Source organism: Apteryx rowi, unplaced genomic scaffold, assembly GCF_003343035.1.
Source record: "Apteryx rowi isolate R43461 unplaced genomic scaffold, aptRow1 scaffold_456, whole genome shotgun sequence".
Taxonomy (NCBI): domain Eukaryota; kingdom Metazoa; phylum Chordata; class Aves; order Apterygiformes; family Apterygidae; genus Apteryx; species Apteryx rowi.
In genome coordinates this window covers 303821-327521 of record NW_020450712.1, presented here as the reverse complement: position 1 = coordinate 327521, position 23701 = coordinate 303821, and the positions used below count along the sequence as shown (strand labels likewise).

Sequence of the window (23701 nt, the reverse complement as noted above, 5' to 3'; positions counted from 1 at the left end):
TTCAGAACAAGACAGACAGTGTGGCCAGACCTAGGTCCAACAGTGATTTCTACAGTTTATTTTTAAGTGGGATGTAAAAGATGAAATTTTACTCATTGCAGACAGCTACTTGTGCAGTTTTGGTAATAATACCTTCCCTCCTTAGGAAGGTAGGGTTTAAGAAAATTATCTCTAAGGTTTTCTTGAAGAACTTCACGTTATTACCAAGGAAATGCCAATGTGGCTATGTGGAGTTTTGAGGGAGCTGCTTTTCATCCAGAAACTGGTTTCTTCCACATATTCTGACATCTTGGTAGTGGTAGCAGCTACATGAACAAAGAATGAAACACAGCCTGTTCACACAGGCAACAGAGCCCAAGACATGCTGCTGCCTCCCAAGTGCGTTGCTGCAAAACGGATCAGACTTTTTCATGTCACTGGCATTCAAACCCTCAGTGCTCATCTGCTACATCTGAGCAAGCAAATGAGGGACCTTCTGTAATTCCCACTTTTCTTCCAAACTCTTGCAAATTCTCCATATTTTTCAAAGCTCCCACTTCCCTCTGGCAGCTGAGATGCATCACCAAGCCATTCTCTGCTGTTTGGAAACTGCATTCACTTCTACTCCACAGAAGAAGAAAATCTAGAAATCCATCTCAAATAGAAGGACTTTCAGTGGCTACTGGACTGCAGGGAAGAGCTGCTTTGTAGGCTGAAGGTTTGGAGTGGAGCATTCTTTCACTCTTAAAGGATCTTGCTGCTGCTTCCCATTTTCCTAATCAACTAGCAGCCTTACAGAATAAATAAAATGCAGACATAACAGAAATCTCAGTTCATCCTGGTAGGAAAAAGGCATAAACATGAAAGATTTCTCTATATTTGCTTGTGCCCCTAGCTGGGGTCTTGCTCAGTAGTGACTAGTCCTTACAGAACATATTTCTTGCTATTCTTCTCCACAGGCAAATGCTTGTACTTAAACCTTTCTATCCTGTAGCACTACCGAACCCCACAATCTATAGGGCTGTTTCTTTACCTTAAGAAATCCTCCTTGCTTTCCTGTTACTTCCTTAGTGTTTCCCTCTAGATCTTCAAGGTATCTGTAAGGTATAACATCACTTGCCTTTCATGAAACATTTTGAATTTCCTGAAAGCAAAGGGCAACCAAGACCTGTAAACAAGTACCTCTCAGGATGCAGGCGGCTAGACATACAGTACCAATGTAACAACATTAAAGAGGGATTGTGTAAAGGTTAACAGACTGGTACTTGCTTGCTTTGTTTTTATTCTTTCCAGATGATTCTTTGAGTAAAGATGTCATACTTCATTTTAGATGGGTTTGTACTTTGATTCAAGCTTTTTTATATTGTTGTAGAAATTATTCCAACTTCTTAAATTATTGTAAGTGCATACACTGAAATACTCATGGTTTCTCTTGATTTGAACAGGGTTAGCTGACTATTATTTGATGCCAGAAGTGCAAAACATCTGGACAGAGTAAATGTCATTTGTTTGAATTGTGCACACACCACATGCTCATAAAGACTTGCATTTTAGTGTCCAAGTTTTAATATTTTATGTTTAATTATGAGTGAACTTGAACTTTGAACTACTGTTAAGTATGCATAAATGCAAGTTAGCAGAAATCCTTTTTTAAAAGTTAAAATTAATAAATTGGTAAGTAGAAAGGGAAAAATCAATTCTGAAGTAGTATTCATAAAGTTCATTGTTATTATATGACAATTTACAATGTCAGAATATTTTTTACTGATGAATTAAATAAAAATCAAGAAAAGTGCTACAAGTTACGGCAAAGCAATTGTTCTTATAATATTGCCAAACTGGTTAACTGAACTTCATTTCCCACTTCCATGAGTTAATTAGGCAAGATGAAATAATAGGATTTTACATTACTTTTCAAGACTACGAGGCAGACAGAGGACCTGGTCATTGGGAAGCACTGAATTTTCTTACCCAAGGCAGGTAATGTTAACTCAGCATCTGAGCATGAGCTCAGTAGTGAGGAATAGTAACTAAGGCAAGTTCAGTTGATAATTCAGATAACAAAGTGGTAAATGAAGGGCTGCGTCAGTGCATGGCAAAATCAGAGGAGCAGTTTAAATTAGAAGGATAGATCTGGCTTTGCTAAGAAACTTACTCAAATCAAACTGTGGGCCAGCCGACTACTGATTTTATAAAAAACACTCCTGCTAAATAATTTCAGTCAGTCAACAATCAACATTAGTCAAATCAGTGTAAGATTTGCTTTACTCAGATTTTATTTTAGAGCAAATATCTCCGACCAGTTGCAGCATTAAAATACAGACTGTGTTCTGTGCCTTCAGTGTGATTTTTTGGGAGAATGCACCCTGCATATTTCAAGAGCAAACAGATCTGAATGATCTTTGTTGGATACATAACAATTTATGGTATCTTTAATTGTCTATAGGTTTTGTAGAACAGCTTTTTTTAACCTTTCAACATAAATCAGACAAATCACCCAAACAAATTATTAAACTAAAGCAACTGCTACTTTAGAACAGTTCTTTTGCTTATAACATTCAGCAATCACTGAAACATATGCAGATATAGACCTCCAAGGGCACAACACATGTTTTTGAAAGCAGAAAAAGTCTGAATACCACTCTCTTGCAAGGGAAAGGTACCTCTTTAGGATTCGCTATTAGAGTCACTCTGCATGAAGGCTTGCTTATTCATCACGAAAACAATGCTTATTTCAGGTTCCCAATCCTTCAAATGAGAGGTGCTTTGGTGTCTATCAGTAACAGCACAAAAATTGGAATTAAGGTGTAAAGTACTTTACACTAAATGTGCAAGTGTTAAGCTACACTTACATTAGTTACAAGCATATGTACAATCATGCTTTGACAACATGCTAATATTTCATTTTAAATGCAGTGCTAGTACCACGTTTACCATCAGGCTGAATCAGTTAGATACTAATTCTAATTTACAATAACTCTAGTTGAACTCAAATCTACAGAAAAGCAATGGTAATTGTTACTGAATTGCTGCTTCTGAGCTACAAAATTTGCATGACTTAAGATAGTCTCTAGGGCACCACAACGTAGCTCACAAGAACGCATTCCGATGAGAGAGCAAAAAGAAGAGAAAAAGGCGCTGACACTGACCATAAAGCACAGTAACAATCCTAGCTGGTATAGGTTTGCTTCTGAATTGTTTTTATGATACAACAGTAGTTTTCATAGAGAAACGGCATGTTCAAGATCAGAGACAAAATTGCACAGAAGCACCGAAATCACAAACTAGTCTGGCACATAGCACTCTGCCTGGAAAAAAAGGGCAGCACATAGCCTTGATGCGACAGAGCAAGCCAGGAAGGAATCGGAGCTGTGACGCAGTGCCAGTTTGGTCCTGGCTTCCCCCTTGCTCTCTGGCTGAGGCAATCCGTGCCAGCCCTTCGCATGGTACAGGCTGCTCCCTCCGCCCTCGCTCAGCTGTGCTGCCAGTGAATTAGGAGACCAGCCAATGCTCCCTGCGCTCCCTCCCTTCCACAGGGACCAGAGCTGCAGCCGCGCAGCAGCTCTCCCCTGCAGCATGGGCACCCTGCAAGGAAGGGCGCAGCCTGGGCCCTGGGCTCCTCTCCCCCCTCTGCCCTGGGGAGGCTGAGGAGCAGCTATGTTTGAGCTCTGAGGGCAAAGTTAAAGTGAACAGAAGAAAGTAAAGAAGGATGACTCCCTCAAGCTCTTTTTTAAGTGACTTCTCTGACCACTCCCTTCTGTTTAGACCTTTGCAGCTCAACTCTTTGTATTGTCAAATTTTAATGCCCTTTCACATTGAGTAATAATCCTCTCTAAAGCCACACACGCTTTACTATGCAAAATGCTATCTGATGCACATAAGGACATTTGAACATGTCCTGAATTTTCAATCCTGGTTGTGATACTGGACAATATTTTGGAAAATATTTTGCTTAGAAGAGCTGTTTATCCCTGTGCCTTTTAACAGCATTTCCCAACTCTAAATCATTTTTTGCAGCTTTTTGTGGCTTCAGTAATAAAACATTCATTTGCTAAAGCCCTATTCTSTATGCAAGAATGTACAATCTCCATCTCAGAGTTCCCATTTAAAAACTTCCTAACTGAAGCATCTGAAAGGATATAGAAGCAATCCAAACAGTGTCAAACAAAGAATTTTTCTAAATTGCATCCCATTCTGGTTAAAGGAATGTCAATTCTGTGTAAACTAATCTCCATGACTGAAGATAGTTTTGATCACATCACCTTTCAAATAAATAATATTTATGATCAAATAAATGGAAAAAGTAGGTATGCATTGTGGCAACTAAACAGAATGTAATTTCAATATAATTATTCTCTTTTGGGAAGGGGGGGCAAAAACAATTATTGAAACTTTATGCTTATTACGACTCACTGAAGTACATTTTTTTTCCTTCCTTGACAAGGAGGTTGTCAAAACAGATAATTATGGAAATGCTAGAAATAGTTTGAAAGAAGACAGGAGCTGTCACAAAAAGTTTCTTCTTTCAACATTTCACCTTGTATCCAACTGTGCAATTCAAAAGCCATTTAGTTTTATTACTGTGTATCAAGTACATAATGCATGAGAAAAATAATCATTTACTGTGATATTTTCTACTCAAAACTATTTTCAGGCTCTTGACATTAGCTAAAGGAACATGCAATTCTACTTTAACTCCCATAAAATATTAACATACATACATACACATGCATAAGAAAGCAACAGTGAGGTTTCAATTTAAACTGAGAATACTTCTAGCTATCCAGCCCCATATGGATAACGGAGGAAGTAGCATTTAGCTTACAGTAAAGTTGCATCTAGTATAAAAATCTGTATTCATAGAGTAGTCTGACTATAGATACATCTCTGGCAATTGCAGGATATCACACTGGCAAGTTCAGAAATGAACCACATTACTCTCCCCACTCCAGTTTCTGTAGGCATTGCCATGAGAACCTTGTTTTTTCTTGCATACTCTGCAGCACCCCAAGACAGTCTGTAACATTCTTTCTGCCCGTTTTACAGACAAGGGTGTGAACAATGCTAAGTTACCCAAATATTCTTAGAACTGCAAGACATTGTCAGAAGTAGTGTGTAGCTACAAGGTCTGTTACAGAAAAAAAACAATGTATCCAGGTAGCTCATGTTACAGACAGGAGAATTCTTTAAAAGCCCCTACAAATCTGATGCTCACTAAAATCAGTAATATTAAAGAAATCAAAAGGGGGGTTTTGTACAGAGATATTTTTAAAAACTCATTAGATGCCTGACAATTTTTAAGGTTTGCTATATCCTTAAAAATATGCCACCTAGTTCTTAAACTACAGGTTTAGAAGCTGAACACTCAGTACATCTTAGATACAAGTCATCTAAGCCAATTTTGATGATAAAACTCCTACTGTCTAGGTGGGGGAAAAACTGGCTACGTGTCGCATATACACCGATCATATAAAGATGAGAGAGAGCCTACAAGTGTCTTATGCATGCAGCTACTATCTCAACTAGGAGCTGCAACAGCAGAAAATAAACATTTCCTTAATTTTTAATATACTTACATAATGCTATCTCAAACTTTAAATAAAACAAAACTTTTAGAAAAGAAATATAACCCAGAGTCAATATAGGAGATGTAGAACGCAGCAAAGCTTGTGGATACCATGCAAAGTTGAGTGATCACCAAAGTGCTTAGAAGTCTTGGGAAGCTCTTGTCAACAGAACTTTGTTTGGAATTCATGAAGGTGCCTAAAAACAGTAAGAAAGACATACCACCTTGTTTCTGCAGGTGTTACGGAGTTTAACATCTTTTAAATTTGGGGAGTTTCTGTTCAGTAATGGAAGAGTAACATGATCCCAAAAAGGAGTCCTCAGAAGAAGGAATTCCCCCACCCCCAAATATTATTTCATTCTTTTGCAACTGAAACGTGAAAAATCCTACAGTCAACTTGTAGAATTATAATATGAAGATGACATGTTTTAAATCAGGAGTAAAATATACAGTCGGAAGGAAAAATAGCAGGATAGGAGTGTATGTGAGACAGCATGCTTACTTTCAAACCATACTCAAAGTCAAGTCAGATCACGGCTTGAAGAACAGAAGGGAAAAGTGTTTTAAAAAATTATTTTGCATGGATGGAACATCACTTGTATAAAACAACTGCTATATCCCAATACAATTTTTGTTAAAAATTTCTGACAACATGAATGCTTAGCAGGTAAACAAATTTGCATGTAAAGTGGTAAGTTATCAAATCTACTTCCACAGAATAGCATTTGATTTAAAAATGTTTTAATATTTGTAACCTCTAAAATACTTTCATTACTTTAAAACAGTAAGGTCTCAGGTCAAGATGTGTATACACATGTATATGCGCACATGCACACTTACACCAGGTGAGGATGTGATCCAAAATTCTCTATCGAAATGGGCTCTCTTATTACCATAGGAACTGAATATGTTCAAGCACAAGACAAGAAACAACTTGATCTGCATTCATTTGCAAAGTTATCACCCTCATCATAACTGAGTTGAGAACGAGACTTGGCATATTTCAAACTGTAATAAAATCAAAAGGCAACCAACTGTTTCAGTATCCCACAGGCTGGCTTTTAAAACCCAAGACTTCCAACCATTAACATTCCTTACATTACTGGTCAGATTAGAAATAACCCATGCAATGAGCAACATTTTTGGTTTATGACTAGCCCAGCAAACAAAAGCATTGCTCTAAGTGCCCGTCCTCCAAAAATGGAGAAAAAGAGGGGGGAGAAGGAAAGAAACTGTAAGTATGTGAAACACTTAAAGCTGAACAAGTTCTCTTGTGAAGTCAGCCCTGCATTATTCTACCATAAGAAAAACTAGAATCTAAAGATAATAGAGATGTCAACCAATGTCCTTTATATGAAATTTAAAACTTTATAATGAAAGAAGAGATCAGTTAGTTATTTTTAGAAGAAAAAAAGGTCTGATTACAAAATATTAACAAAGTCTAAAGATCACTGCCAAAAGGCTTAGGCGGTGTGATGACCTAACTGTAGTGACCCATGCACATGAGGACAGATCATACTTGTTCTCACTTAAGTGACTGACATGTCATGGTGATTCTGATATGATATTTTGTTGGCCTACACTATTCACTAAGTCACTGGTTCCCAAAATGCTGTCATTAATGCTACCAGTAAGATGCATCCAGCTGCTCTGTGAAGCCATAATATATTTGCAAGATTTTCAATTCAAAGTTTGATCATAGAGTTCATTGAGCTGAGAGTCCGAGCAGCTTGGCAACCACTATTATCCAATAGCTGAAGCTGAATACAAAGAAAGTTTGACAAATATAAAATACAAACATGATATACTAAAGGGGATGGTAGGTAAACAAAGCAGAATGAGGGAACAGAAATTTTAATGAAGTTTAACATATGCCAGATTTGATATTAAAAAGAAAAAAAAAAAAGACATGACAGGCAAGGGACAGAGGAGAAGGAAAAAAAAAAAAGCAACAGTCAAAAAAAGTGATAGAGCAGACCACAGAGAGAAGAATATAGGCAGAGCTCCAGAAATTTATGCTTTAGGAACTGTAATGTTGTTTTGTGGTGTTACAACGTGATGTTGACAGTAAAATGTCATTAAGGCTCAAAATGCAAAATTTGTGGGCTTTACATCCTTTTTCAGAAATTGTTTAGTCTGATGAGGAATATGTGAAAGAACAAGGAGACTTGTTTTACAGGGTTTCAACATGAAATATGGTCACAAATACTCCCTGGTTCCATAGCTGTCAAACAGCAGTTTACCATATCAGCATTACTGTCAAAAAGGGAATATAATACAGAATATCAGCCAGTAAAGTTTATGTAGCTAAAACACAAAGACAATCCATACAATACACAGGGACCAAACAGTATTCTACCTGTACTTCACTAGTATAATTACATCTGTAAGAACACAGCCTATTATGGCACAAGGATTTTAAATTGGAAGAAAAAGTAGATCATGCATATCACTCCATACTAATACAGAATAAGATAATTGTAACTACACCATTACATATCTAAGATGTTTGTTGTGTTATTGTCAAAATATCAGCAACATTTTTACATACATAGATTTTAACTAGTTTTTCTTATATGGGAAAAGGAACAACTTTAGTGATTACTTGAAAGAAAAGATAACTACTTTTCAGGTTTCTAGTATATCAGTTCTGCTCTGATAAGGTCAATGCACAGCCCTGCAGGTAAAGTATCCAGCTGCTAAATTTTTTGGATCCATTACCTCAGGAAGCTGAAGGTATAAGCAGTCCTGTAACTCTGAATGCACCATTACTCCCAATAATTTTTATTCTCCATAAATCGCTTTTTCTGGAGGTTAAATATTTAGAACACTATTGGTCTTGAATTTTCTCACCTGTGGAGATCCCTTGCTCCCTCTTTTGAAAGGGAACTGACACCTCCAGTGCTGGAAGAAGTTTTATTGCATCAATTCTAAAAACCTGGCTGTCCAAGTTCTCTGAGGCAGATTCTACTTAGCACAAAATTATCATGGCCGTCTGGCTCACAGAAATAATATGGCAAAAGACAGGCAGCATCCCTTACCTCCAAGTATCACAAGAGGTACAGTACAACAATAAAAGTTGTATGTATACAATTAGGATGGGCCAGAGATACTTAAAATGAGATCAGTCCAAGCTGAGACAGAACACCTCCTGAAGAATCAATTCTGCCCAAATAACTAGGATGAGGAAAACAAACGTGCTTAATACTTCTTTGAAGGTTAACATAAAGAAAAATACACTAATTTTTAGGTACTGAAAAGCTTATAGAATAAATTTAACTTGATTTTCTTGCATTCTAAGGTATATTATAGCCCTTATAATCTCTATAACCTCAGTGGCAAGTGGGAAAGAGAGGCAGACAGAAATAGATGAAAAGCTGCAAGTTGTATGGGAGCTCATTTCTATGAGTTAAGGCTTGTAAACATAAGCTGACAGGCTTCCTGAAGGGGTCATCTTAACACGCAGGCAGGCCAGACAACTTTTCACAACCAGTATATTTCAGAAGATCTAAGTGACCAAATCCTTGGCTAGAGCATGCCAACATAGCTTCACTGAATTCGATGCAGTTATTCCTACTGATGCAAGTCAAATAGCTGCCCTTGTGGGTGTCAGTTTGAATCTTCTGTACTTTATCTACTCAGTCATTCTTAGCTGGCTTTCAGTGACTTGTAATACAAATCCAGGGTAAGGTAGCAGTGTGTGTGTACGTGTGTGTATGTGTGTGTATGTACACACATATGCAGACCAACAGTCAAACTCATTCCATTCTTTACAAAGTCATCAGCATGAAAGACTTTCACTGCGTTATTCCATTAGAAACCACTTATGGAAAAAGTCATGGCTACAACTCCCCCATCTCATTAGCATTGTAAAATGTAACTTGTTTTGCTGTACTGATGAATATGCTGGCAACTGGATTTGAAAAACTGCACTTTAATGTCAACCACCATGAACAAAATGTATCAATGCAGAGAGGACCTGCTTTAAAAATTCACAGCAGTAATTTCAAAATTGATTTAATTAAAGAAACTCTTGAATGACCATGGTCATCTTCCAGAATCTAATTTCTTATAGATTTCCATAAAAGAAACAATTAAACAACACTGGAGTTTAGATTTCCATCTTTTATCTTTTTCTAAGACTAGATATCTAGTCTGCATATAATTTCACAAATTAGGCAAGCAACATACTAAATTTTCCTCCCAAAAGTGAAAAATTATTGGACAAGTAAGTCCATTATAAATGAATTACTGTAGTTTAACTACAACAATTGAAAATTTAAAGACATTTCATCTCTCACCTCAATGGTGGGTGGATCATTTCTTTTTTTTCTTATCCAAGCTGCAAAAGAAATAAAAATCAGATGGATTATTTCAAAGATTACAAACAGTACTACAACTCAAAATTATAATAAATTTGTGATGGAAAGCAAACATTTATATAACATTTGCTACAGCCTGGCAAGCCATAATATTAACTCCCCAAATATAAAGCCCCAAGATATTATTTCCCTTGTCAATACTCTCAGTCTTCACAAAAGGAAGAATTCACCTCTGTTATGAGAGCTTGAACACAGCCTGAATACCACCCAGGCTCAAAGTAAGGCTTAAGTAATGCCAAGGCCTTTTGTTGAACTTGCCGAGTTTCACCCCGAGAAAACGACAGGACGAGTAGTGAAAGATACAAAAAGCTTGAGACCACTGGGGATAGAAAGGATTCCTGTCTGTGCTCTTAGGCTGCTAAAGCCTAAAAACTTAGTCTTATTTATGTTAGTGCTGGATAGATTTCCTCTCCAGGGGTGCAAGATACAGCCCAAAACCTGAATGAGGTGCCCCACTGTATTAAGGGGGAGGTGCCCTAATTGAGGGAAGAAGGGAAGGCTCCTCCATCGCAGTAAATTCATGCTGGAAGGGACAGCAGAGGAATTACTCTGCCTAAAGCAGTGGCAACCCTGATTGTCCTGGAACTCAGGATTTCCATTATGAACCAAAAATCAATATATTTATGCCCACTCCAACCTCAAACACTGCCTGCAACTCTATCGCAGATGTTATTACACAAATTCCCTGATTCTGAACAGGTTAATACTCATCATTCTTTAAAAGTGCCACTACTGTAACACTTTTTTGTGACTTTTCAGTGCACAGAATTGGTAGGTGCCTGTTTGCATATTTTGTAGACATTGGTCTCTTCTGCTCATATTTTCAAATGAATGAGTAGCAGAATGCAAGTGGCCAGTAATGAACAGAAGGACAAACATAAGGAAAGCCAGCTCCAAGCGCAGAGATACAGCAAAATGTTCTTTTGAATGTTTGGATAATTAAGACATTTGTTACTGTGCAGGAAGATTAGAGCAAAAATGACATTTTCATTATCACCCAGTCAAATTCCTGGTCTGGTTTGTAGTTGTCTGTAAAGTTTCAAAAATGCTTTCAGAAGGAACTATTCCAGATTTTAATTTTCTAGTACCATTTATGCTGTTTTGAGGGGAATTGGAGGAGGAGGAGAGAGAGGAAATCCAGAACATACACAGAGTTGCACAGAGTCATAATTTCACCTCACTACTGAAAATGTGATTACACATAGGGTGAATACACTAGCATCATTCTGCTTCAGCAACATTATGAAACTGGTTTTAGGAGGAATAGCTTCCAAGTAACATGAAAAGGGGATTAAGGTAGGCAAAATGGCATTACATAGCTTGGAGTTTAGCCATGACTGCAAGGTTAACGGTGAAATGTCTGTAACAATACGAAACAAGGTCTTGATTTTGTTTCTTGTCCATCAGATGATACTTTTTGAAGATGTTTTCTTTTAAACAAAATTCTAAAACATCTTTTCTTAAAATCGACATGTGTATGCTTACAAACATCACTCCCTACCAGCTTTTCTCAGAGGTCTTTTGAGTCTAACAAAAATTAGACACAAATTTGCCACTGTAGAGAAGTGACCGAGTACTGAGTAGTCAATATCAAACTTTTGCAGAAAGTTTGATATTACTGAAAAGCAAAACAGCCCATTGAGATAATTACAGAATATAATAGAAAGTCACATTTATTTTTTGCAAAACATTTTCAATGCACCTCTATTCCTTTCACACACTTTAATTTTATAGCACTTTCCAAATGCAGAATCTGGCAAGATCAGAACCTGAACTGGCATGATTGAGACTTGCACTTCTCAGCTGAGAGCCTTGCAAACACTCATTGTACAAGGACCAGCAACGAGATTAAAGAAGGAATTCTCATGATTGTTATTAGAGAAGATCATAGCCCACAAGCTTCTCCTCCTTTCAGAAATTATCTCTTTCTCCTTTTTCTCCATATTTAGCAACAGTTCTAATAGCATATGAGAAGTAGGAAAGAGGTAGAAATATCTTAAATATAATGAAATACGTATACTGGACACTAACCAATAAAAGATGCAGCTGGAGAAAGATGAAAGAAGAAAGATTAATGTGTTTTGTGAAAAATGAAAGTTTTAAATCCTCAAAATCTAAGGGATTATTTTCAAAGAATCATCTTCCCCCTCCTTCCCAGTCCTCATTTCTCTATCACATGAAGATGTTTGTTACAACACCAGTGTTTCAGTTTCACGACTCTCAGCCCCTAAGAACTTCTAGCAYTTTTTTTAAATGACAGTGTTTTCACAGCTGTATTTTAACTTCATCTTATCATAATCATTCTTAAATGAATTAAAAATTGAAATCCTACAAAATTAAGTTGCAGTTAGAAACTACTGTGGATATATAAACATTACAGTAGATTCTTTTTCATTGACAGATATTTGATTAATGACTTTCAGATGAACGGAATACTTCTAATCAAAGATTTTATCATTTAATTATGTGCCTCAGTTCAACAAGCCACAAATAGAACAGTGACGGGTATTACAGTGAAACAAGTTTTGAGAACAGAACATGTGAAGTGAAGAGTATTATCCAACATATTTTCATTCATTAATAGACCTCAATTAGTATCAATGTTTACAAGCAACAAAACAATCCTCAGTTGAGGAAGATTTCTCATATCAAACATTCCATTATCACACTGTACCTATTTAAATACATAGATAGTAAATTATCATGCTATTTTTCTTTCCAGCTATAGCAAACATTTGAATGTATGGTTTTATATGTGTTGCCTGCCTTCCCTTTCAATAAATGTCAAGATTACAAATTTTTTCAGTTTAACCCTAAAAATAACTTGTGGACACAAACATTGGGTACCTTTTTCCAAATTGCTATAGGTGAATTCATTTTAGCATCTGTAATGAGCTGCATTAGGAAATCATGAATTAATGAAAGATTCCTTCACTGCTGGGTAGCTGAAGGAAAAATAGGGTATCAAAATTTCCTAAAATTTACTAAAATATAAACAAAAGATGAAGTTAGTTAGCTTTAATATGTAATATCCCTCTGTGCAAAACCATTTCTGAAAAATTCTACATAAAGTACACCTCAAGATATTTTACAAGAATGAAAGCATAAGAACATCCTCTGAACCGAGCGTTCTTCAGCATACTGCACTTTAGTTTCAGAGAGTTTTATCAATCTTACAAAAGCAAAAAAGAATTTTAATCACTCACCTAATCACTCCTCAATCTTTTGGGGTGAAGAATTGAGAGATTCAAATATATTTAATCCCCCCATCAGTTTTCAGGTGGTTTTATTTCAGATAGAAAACTATAAAAAACTTGCAAATTTTCTGAGGTATCAAGAGTACTTTGAGCATCCCGCACATTGTTCAAAATGCCAGAAACTAACCTCTTAAAACTTATGCCTAAGAGAAATCTACAGAAACAATTAAAGGAAGAATGAGTATATAAAAAAGTATAATCAGTGATTTCTCATTGATTTAGCACTGATTTTAACAAAATCCAATTAACTAAACGGGACTTAAAATTCTTTCACTTAAAATTTTAAGACATATTCTATATTCTCTTTTAAAATATATAGTAATGTATACAATTTYGCATTGGAAAAGTCTTGTCCCTCCCCCCTTTCTTTGCACTCTCCTTTACACCTTTAGTCAACACAGTTTTAAGTTACTAAAAAGATTTATATCACAATTAAACATTTACTGATGGAAACGAGGTAAGTAGGTGCTTCATTACATGTTATTTGAACACCAGATATACACACACACACACTCAATTAAAAAAAGTGTCCATGACAGTTATAGCTAGAAAAGATTTCCACACAAACACTCCCTTCCACTACACTAACAAAGCAAAATGGTCTCACACATTGTCAGCCAAGATGCTTTGAACCTGGTGAAGCAGAGGAGGTAACGTGCATGGACTGACTGCAACCGAAACATGCTTCCCTGAAAAATGAATAGATTGCCTCCATTTCAAGCTGTCTAATTATGCTGCTGCTTCTAATTTTATCTGGATGGTACTTCCTGCATTCTGTGCTCATTATAATGCTACTTTTGTCTAAAAGGGATTTTGCTCGCTAACTGGACATTTCATACCTTGAGACCCCAGCATTCTTTCATCAGCACTCATTTGCATTTCATTAGTATGCATGAGATTTTCATTGAACTTTAAGACTCCTACTGGCACATAACACACTGTAATGAGCGTAAAAGTGAGCATGCAAATTAAGGCTCCCATTAATCACTAAATGCTACCAGAGGAAAAAAAAGAAAAAAGAAAGAAAGAAAAAGACCAGGAGTAGACAGGCAATAAAATGCTGCATGAAGCATGCAATCTCATGAATCTCTCCAGGTATGTAAAATTACGGAGCTTCTTTCAGGAGCACTATTGACATGTGCTGAGGAGGTAAAGTGCACATTCTACCAGGCAATACAGTTAGTGAACTCAGAACTACCCTTACAGAAAGGTTTCCTGTTATCTGCACCCATATTGCCGGGGGGGGAGGTGCGCGGGAAGAAAAAGTATCCAATCCCACCATGTAGGAGAATATAAGACGCTTTATCTAAACAAAAATATCTAATATCTGTATTGTGAACATGTATTACTTTCTAAATTCGAAACTACAGTATAAAAGGAAACATACTTTTTTATTTTTTTAAAAAGAAAATAGACTTTATGTACAAATGACTAATGCTGGCCTAAGGAGAACACAAGGGATTATGAGCCTATTTTTATAATATTGAGCACATTTCAGTTTTACAAAAGCCTTGATTGACATTAGAACTGTTGTAAAAATTCAGAGGTCTGATTACCTAGGAGATTTAATCCTGAGGAGTGTTTAAGCTAAAATCTTCAGGAGAAAAAAATGCAGTAAAACTCTGCAGGGCTGAGCCCTTGGCCCTGTATTCAGCAGACTCTCAGGACTAAAACATGAACATCTTCTCCAGAGCTTGGGAGAGCAGTTTGCACTGACCGGGTCTCTAATCTGGATGATTGGTTTATCTACCTGTTTTATAGTTACCTACTTACTCTCACAGCTAGCCTATTTCATGTTTGTAACTAGATAAACAGTGGCCAAAAAATCAGTCCTTTCGTTAACCAGCTGTGCAGGCTGTGTGTGCCAGGTACGCAATGGCAGGTTCCTCTCAGGCCCATTTCAAATCTCTCTACCGCCTGCTCCCGCTTCCCAAACGATCCTTTCCCCTGATTTTGAGCAAGTTCTCCTCAGACAACTCATGCCCTTAAATATTTCCAGGGGAAATACTTTCATTCTTTTAGGTAAGGAGGCTTTTTTCTAGCCTCCTCCCCCTTTCCCTCCCCCTCAGGGTGAGGTAAGGAAATGAGGAGAGGGAAAGGGTGCCTGGACGACTGGTTTTAAATTGGTCACTTTAAATTGGCAGTGGTCATTACGGATTATCCACAAGCGGAGCACTGGCACAACAAAGATAACACAGGTGAAAGCAGCTCTCTGCACTTCTCTAGAAAAGAAGAGAGGAAATAAGGCAGCAGAGACTTCAGGACAGTTCTTAAAGTGAAAATGCTGAGAAGGCTAAAAAGGGAGAATGCTACACGCAGTATTTGTTAAGGCGGCGCCTGGAGGTGTAAGGCGTGGACCCAGCAGCCGGGATTTGCAACACTAAGAACGAGGATCCAAAAAATGTCCAAGAGTAAAGAGAAAACTGAAGTAAGAAATATTATGGAGCCTTCTAACCTTACATTCATCTTCTACTGTTCAGGGAAAGCAACAAGGGTTTTAGAAATCCTTCTGCAAAGTCTCAGTCTATTTGCTAGTATAATCAGTGTCCACAACAGCATGAACTATATACATGCACACACTATACATCCACAGGGAGACTGTATTGGGAATTTTTCAGGAGAGACTGGATAGATGATAACGGAATGAAAGTTCAGCACAGGTCTTGTGGTAACATCAGATTTCCCCTTCTACACCAATCTTAAAGAGAAAAATTTAGAGACATAATTGCAATGAGCCTCTAACCAAAGTATGCCTAAAAAAGTTTTTTAAACTGTGTCCCCTGACTCAGACAACTGGCTTCTACAGTACTATTGAACTCTACTCTTTCTATTCTTTCCCATTTCTTGCTAACAGACAAATCCTCACTCTACAGGAACCAGAAAAGAAATAGCAATGAACTTCAGAGCATTTCACATTCCTAATTCACACCCCAACATGCAGCAACGGCACAATAATTCTCCGAACAGCCTCTAGGCCCACAACAGAAGCACCAGTTTTGGCTTTTTTAGAATAATTTTAAGTTTTTTTATTTAAATTAGCATTAAACAAAAAATATAGGTCAGCCTTTTTTTTGGTAAAAATCCATAATTTTGTCAGAAACATGTGCTAAACACCAAATCTATTTAAGTAAAGCACAGAAAAAGGAGCATGCATCTTCTCTTCTTGTTCCTTGAGAAACTCTGTAGGACCAAAGATTGTTACCTATCTTTATTGCTTAAATTTTCCTCTCCTTCATGAATTCTTCCTTTTCAGTGCTGACAGAATCATAAAGAAAAAAATTACAGTTAAAAGGATGATGAAGTAAGTGTTAAAAATGTAAATGCATCTAATAAAAATGTGAATGGTCAATCATGTTTTCTTCTTTAAGCTAGAAAACTGAATACAATGCCTTGGCTTGTCAAAGGGCAGCTCAGGTCTGGCCGTTGCACCTTCTTAGGCAAATCCATACTGAAGGGTACCTGGCCCTTGACTACAAGGTCTCTGTACTAGTGCTTGCCAAAAGCATCCATCCAAATGGCTGTACACTCTCCAAATTCTGTATATCACACTGTCACAATTGCAGCAGTTTGCACTAAGGCTTCTGGAAACATAGTGTAGATTTATTAGTGCCACACTAATTCAAGCAGTCCTAATAACCGGTCCTAATATTAGGTTCCTAATAATAGGAAGCAGTCTGTCTAAAACAGTTTGTTAAAGTGCTTAGCCCACAGGCACATCTGAGACACAGTCTGGCCGTACACGTTTCTTATTTTCTGTTAATTCCAGCCAAGTGCAGGTAGAGACTATTGGATTGCATTTTCTGACTCTTAAAAGGCAGCAGCAGGTCTCAGATGAGCACTCATTCACGGGCAGAGCAGAGTTACTTGAGGCTTTACATATGCTTCTCAGAGTTTGTGGTGCAGAATGATTGCGTGACAGTTGCACAGACCTAAGATGACCAGCAGTGGCTGGAGAACTTTTGGATGAGGAAGTAATGTTCAGAGAGCTGGATGAGGTAGCGGTCTCATTCAAGCACCAGATGATTTAGGAAGGCATAAGCCCTCCGAGCTAATGCTCTTTCACAAAATGTCTATCTCAGACTGATACAGAGCAAGGAGCAACTAGATTAAGACTTGCCAGCCAGCTGTGGGTGCTGTGACAGTAAAAGCCTGACGCTGTTGATACTGTATTTTCCCCATAGATGGCAAATGCTGCTAGTTGGGCTGAACAGCTTTGAGAGGCTTTTAGCTGTTAATTCCAGCCTTGGCTGATCACACAAAAATTTGTAGGAATCGGTGGAGTGTACACTGACAAAATGCAAGATGGGAACATCTGACATTTCTCTCCTGACTACAGGAAGGGACATACTGGGACCAAAGCTCTATCTTAGCTCAGTATCCTCTCCTTCAGGGGCCAAAAGCAGGTGCCAAGGAAAGAGGAGTGAGGTAAAGCAAGTATATTGTGATATTTTCTCAAAGTGCACAGCAGTCTCCATCAATTTGCATTTCATGGATAAATTAAACCAAAAGTGATGTCTGTATGTGAGATGGATTTTTCTTCCGTGAATTGGTTTAACCACTTTTTGAACTCATGCAAACTTTTAGAATGCAGAACAGTCAATGCCAAGGAATTCTACAATTCAACCACATACTGTTTAAAAAGGATCTCCTTTCATTTGTTTTAAACCTGGCACTTTCTGGGAGATGTTTGGATATTATTCTCCCCAAAACACACAATGAATGATGGGGTAACTATGTCTATTATTTCAGGGTTTCCTTGCTTATCCTATAGAGCCCTGGATTTTAAACATACCTAACCCCACACTTGCTCAAGCTCCTGCAACCTCAGGACCAACATACACATCCTCTCTGCTTTCTCTCTCTTTCTTCTAGGGCTGCTGAGATACTGCAGTTTGTCCTGTTCAGGAATTTCGCTAGCTTCCCTCAATTTCTTACTATGCCCCAATTTTCCAGGCAAAATTTTCCTCAACAGTAGCAGAAAAAAATGGTTAATTATTAACAGGTTCTCCAACTCCCTACAGCATGGTGCAGTGAAGGGCACAGGAAACCAACTACTACCATCAAAAAAAAAACAAAAACACACACCCACAGTCACTGTGCCACCAGTAATTCAACTGGCCTACAAATTAACACTGCAGTGAAAGCATTAGGAAGTTTAACACATTTAATCTTGGTTATTCTATCAGATCCCCCTTAGGCACAAATATTTTCACATTTAATTGGAGAAAGTCATGGTGATAAAGGCTTTATTTACATTTTTATTAAGTACTGATTTCCTAAATATAACTTACAAACAAGGCAAGAGGCTACTTTAAGAATTCATAATAACTAGGCTGTTAAACAAAGTCTCCATTACTGAAGATGAAAGATAACAGACAACCTTTTCATATAGTCAGGCATCACACTGAATTCAGATTCAATATTTTTAATAGCAATGTTATCTTGAAATAAAAACAAAATTTACAATAAAAACAGAATTCAAGATTTACCTTCCCATTCTGTTGGAAAGTCACCCATCTCATACTGATATGCTTGCTGATTTACTGCCTCTACAAATCTTCTCTCTGGAATAGTCTGCCCTATAACAAAACCAAACAAAAGTGACAGTTAAATATATAGATACATAATATATATAAAATTATTTAAATTGCTGATTATGTTACTGTTTTGAAAGAACTTTAAAAAGAGGTGTTTAAAAAGTGGAATTAAAATGATTAGAGGCCTATCTGACAGGGAACATGCAATATATGAAAAGTGGAGCCAGTGTTAAGAATCTGGATTTAGACCCCACCCACAGCAACACAGAACAGAGCAGATGTGCTGTCAGGTATCATGCTATTGAGCAGAAGAGAAAATGGTGTATATTTCAGATTTTTAAAAAATATTTTGAATATTTACCCCTGCAGCCTTCACTTACAAAAGTTATTTTATTTCAAAACAGATAGCAGTCAGAAGTTACAATTCAAACTTCTCTGGTTAACAGATGAACTGACTAATAAGGTTCTTATTATTTTGCTTTGTTAAGTATTTAATAATGAACTTGCATAGAAATTGCTATTCATTTTCTAAGTACCTTCTTTAGAAACGAGCTTTATATTTGTAATATTTCTTTTTAAGCAAAGCATAAGTTTTGCTGATATTTTTTGCAGATTTTTCTAAATCTAACACTGCTACTGTCTGTTTCAGAGATACGCCATTAGGCAAAGAAAATACTTTACAGTGTAACATACTTCCATCTCTAAGATTAGATGTATTTGTCATTGTTGAAAGATAAATGATTTATATTTGTTTTATAGGTGTACAAGTATACAATTTCAATATACTGAATACATTATACTTAATACACTTGCTTTAAATAATTTACTTTCAACAATACTGTGGATACATCCATTTCTCAAACTTTTCTTTCTCTGGAAAAAATAAAAACCAAAATAAAACAGAATTACTTTCTTTCCATACATAAGATTTCCAGAAAAGCTGAAAATCTAATTAAGCCTGAGCCCATATAATTCTGAGAATTAACACTCTTCTTTATTCTTGGAAAGTCACTACATTTTACCATTAGCTCAGTACATTTTAAAAAACTGTCCATAATTTTAGTCCTGAGCAGGTAGAAAAACAGTCTGAGGAAACTGACATAAGCAAAATAAGGAATATATTTTTTTACCTGTTATCACTCCATGTGATTGATAGTATATTTTTATGCACTCCCAGATAAAATATGTTCTTAACTAATACACTTTTAACTAAATACACTGCTGTGCATTCTGCTGCATGCTTTTACAGAAAACACATACAAAAAAAAAATCCCCATACTCCATAGTCAAATGAGATTTTAGATCCAAATTCAGAAAATTATTTCCCAAAGAAAAGAATCATCACATAGCAGTGCTGGTGGCTTTTAAGTCTCTCTGCATTTGTGATGTGGATATGACACTAATTAACTTTAACCGTCTGATTTGCCTTGTCCCCTAGGTTTCTTTTGGCACACCCCTGCTAACAAATAATTTACATAGATTTTTCTATTCAAGATCACACAGAGCCCTCTTTAGATTTAACTAAAAACTTTTACAGTTTACAGAGGTGTTTTTTCATACTAGAGATACTGTTTTGCTTTATATTGATTAATTTACTCCCATGTTTTCAAATAAACACCAAAGTCTTTGCTATTGCAGCTCAAGAAACTTCACTTACAAGTGTATACATACAAAGCAATTACAAATAGCATTTTAAGAACCATAATTTACAGTTTTAACTTTAAAATTGACCTCGTTTTCATTCACCAGATTTTAGGAGCATAAAAGAGGCAAGTACAAGTACTGTACATATTTTCCCTAAGCCCTTCTGTCCCTGGCTATCTGTAAGTCAATGTGATGACTTAAGTGAAGCCTGAAAACAAAAGTGTTCAACAAAAATTAGGCAGTCTGACAGCAGGAGAAAAGGGGTAGCTGAGGCCAGCAAGGGAAATGCTAACTGGAATGTGAGGGGGTAGGAAATGACTTAATGGACTATTTTCTAGATTTCTACAGGTTTGTGGATCAACTATGAAGCCTAGAAATGAAGTTACATTTCCATGTGAAAACACAGTTAGCTGTAGAAATGTGCAGATGTTATAAAATTCTAATTTTTCAATTTCTTTTAGGGAAGAGTCCCTCTTTTAGAGTCTAAAAGTCCTCCTTATGTCCACTGCATGCACTAAATCTGATATATCCACATTTGCATTAAGAAAAAAACACTGAAGAACCCTCTGGATGAAAATGAATCCCAGATCTGTGCTGTTCTATAATCCAGTGAAAACTCTTCCAAGATCAATTTCATAAAACAATATATATAATTTTAAAGATGCCCAGTAGCTCTAGATTGATTTTCAGTGATTGCAAATTCGTTGTTTGAAAAAGATTTCTCTGTTAATCTCTAAACAGGTACTTCTAGCATGTGCAACTATGACAAACTATGACATGCACTATCAGCAAGAGGAGAAACTGGACGACCAACAGCAAACTGGAAGCTTTTGATACCTGAACTGAGTGAGAACCCCTACCGACTGTGAAATATCAGCATGTCCTGCAGTCAGATAGAAATGGGATCACCCTCTCACACATGCACACGCATGAAGCTACCATACTACATCAAGAACCCACAACTCCCATTCAGATCAAATGAATCTCAAACACTTGTGTGGGCTCAAGACCAGAAGTCTCTTTTGGCTTGCCGACTTGCACTATCTGGATGATAAGAGGTCAGGGAAGACATACTTTATTGATTACTTACGGAAAAGAAATCAAAACAATTCACAGACAGAATATGCAGTCGCTATTAATTGAAGACAAATAGATTGATTTTCATAGTTACATAACATTGCTGTAAATTTTGCAATGAAATGCAAGCAAATAATTTTAAAGCATACCTATTTACTGAGTGCTATGTACTTTGAAGGGATGGTATTGTACTTCATTCATTAACAGTACACTATTTTATCACTAATAACACAACATCAACTTTACATAGTAAAAAAAAAAAAAAGGTTTCTAGAATTTTTTTCAGCAGGATCTTTAGTTCACAGAATTCATCTACCTTTCTTATCTATTGTCTAGTAACAGCTCAACCAACTTTGCAGTTTTTGCTCAATATGGAACAGCACTTAAGTTAGAAAAGCAACTGAACTATAAGCAATTCTTCCTAGGAAACAGAAGATGAATTACTCCTCTGAAGGGAAGAAAAAAACTAGATTACTCCTCTACAGGCTGCAGCAGTGACCCACCACCTTCAAAGCAAGACACACAACTCTTTTTGAAAAAAGTTCTTTTGTGAAACAAGGGAAAAATAACCCATTTTTAAGTGAACTTTAATTTGTGCTAGCTTAGATCCCTCCTTTGCACAGATTTTAGCTGAGTGACCCTGTTCACTGGTGACTGTCTCCATGAGGTCCAAATTCCACTGCCTGATGATTGCAGCTCTACACTTTCCACAGGTTATACAGACAGAATTGCAATTGAGTCTGATCTTCTAAACACTTATCACAAAATTTAAGTAAAATAATTCTGATGCATAAACCACAGCATCACTTTCAGAAAAATGATTACTCTTACTGTTAGAAGTCTGCACTTTTTTCMAGTTTGGATTTTATCTAAACTTAACTTTGAACCATTGGACATGGTATCTTTTGGCTTCCAGAACCCTTTACTATCAAAGGTATGTTTCAGGTAGGTACTTGCAGGCTGTAATCAAGTCATTCATTAATCTTTTTGCTACAGAAACAACTTACTAAATTCACATGATAGCATATGTTTTCAAATCTGATCCTGAAGTACACATGCTTGACATTAAAAAAAGTGTGTGTATGTGTGTGTAACGTAAATGTAAATTATCAGGCCACTGCAGTTAAAAGATACATAATTAAGGTTATAAGATATTGCCCACTTCTCCTTTCAATAAAGAAGAATATGTTAACTTAGTGGTACAATGGACATTAATAACACACTTATTGCTAGAGGAAGAAGACGATGCACTCAATTACTAAGAGGTATATTCAAGAAAGGGAACCAGCTGAACTTCCTTACCATGTTCTCTGTCCTACAAATAAAGAAAATAATCATAAAGGAATAATCACAAAACCAAATAGTTTACTGTGTTTTCAAAATTGTTCTTGAAAGCTTTTTACTGGTGGATTATGTATACCTATGTATTAATTTTGCAGAACTGCAATGAATTAATAATTCCTCCTTATAAATAGAACAGGAATTAATATCAATTTACAAACATGAAGTAGTAAACTCATTGCTTCCACTAACATAGCATATAGCATAATGGAATCAGAGTTCAGTGTATTTTCAGTATTTCTACAATAATGATATTCACCTTAGGAAATCAACCTTTTAAAATAAATAGTTATCCCAAAGAATTCTAATTTTATTTTTAAAATGCTCAGATTTCTATAAACTTATTTTTTTGCCAAGAGTGACAAATTAAGTACTTTCAATAGTTCAAGCCAGTAAAAAACCCAATAAATTGATATTATGGTCTCAAATAAAATAGAAGTTGTTTAATATTTGCACCCGACATCTATCACTTACACATGTAGTTATATTTTCTCTAATAATTCATAAACTTGAAGTCAGATAAAAGTCTTTATGCTTTATAAAATCATATTAGACACTAATTTCAGCTTTTAAGAGTAGCAAGTAAGGCCACAGGCTGCTTTGTTCTATGGTTCTGGTTTCCATTAACTTCAAGAGAAGCAGGATCAACGATTTCCAGTTTTACACTGGTACAGGATCAAGCAATATTAAACTTTGGCAAGTGCTGAATGAGCAAGTCAGAAGAAGCTGGAAGTATCTGACACTCAGAGTCAAACCACATATGCTTTGATTTTGCTTTTTATGTTTACATCTTATCAACAGTACATTCAGCTTTATAGAGTTGTCTGCAAGTATTAATTATTCTTTTTCTCCAAGGGAAGATGTGTTTTTCAGATTTCTGTTCAAAGTCCTATGCAGATGAACATGAAGGTCCTATGG

The 23701-nt window shown here is 36.4% G+C and overlaps 1 protein-coding gene across 4 annotated transcripts in view; it reads right to left on the bottom strand.

Moving 5' to 3' along the window:
- NDUFAF2 (NADH:ubiquinone oxidoreductase complex assembly factor 2) overlaps positions 1-23701 on the bottom strand; it is a 63938-nt gene that overhangs the window by 5341 nt on the left and 34896 nt on the right. For 3 of the 4 annotated variants that reach the window (XR_003255457.1, XM_026077513.1, XM_026077514.1), the window contains 2 exons: positions 18674-18763; positions 9847-9887 (listed from right to left, as the gene is read on the bottom strand). Coding sequence is in view for 2 of the 4 variants with exons in the window: in XM_026077513.1 (XP_025933298.1) it covers positions 9847-9887; positions 18674-18763 (131 nt within the window). In the remaining 2 variants the exon portion in view is untranslated. Of the gene's footprint in view, positions 1-5656; positions 5743-9846; positions 9888-18673; positions 18764-23701 lie in introns of all 4 variants that reach the window. The other variant, XR_003255458.1, reaches the window with a different exon arrangement.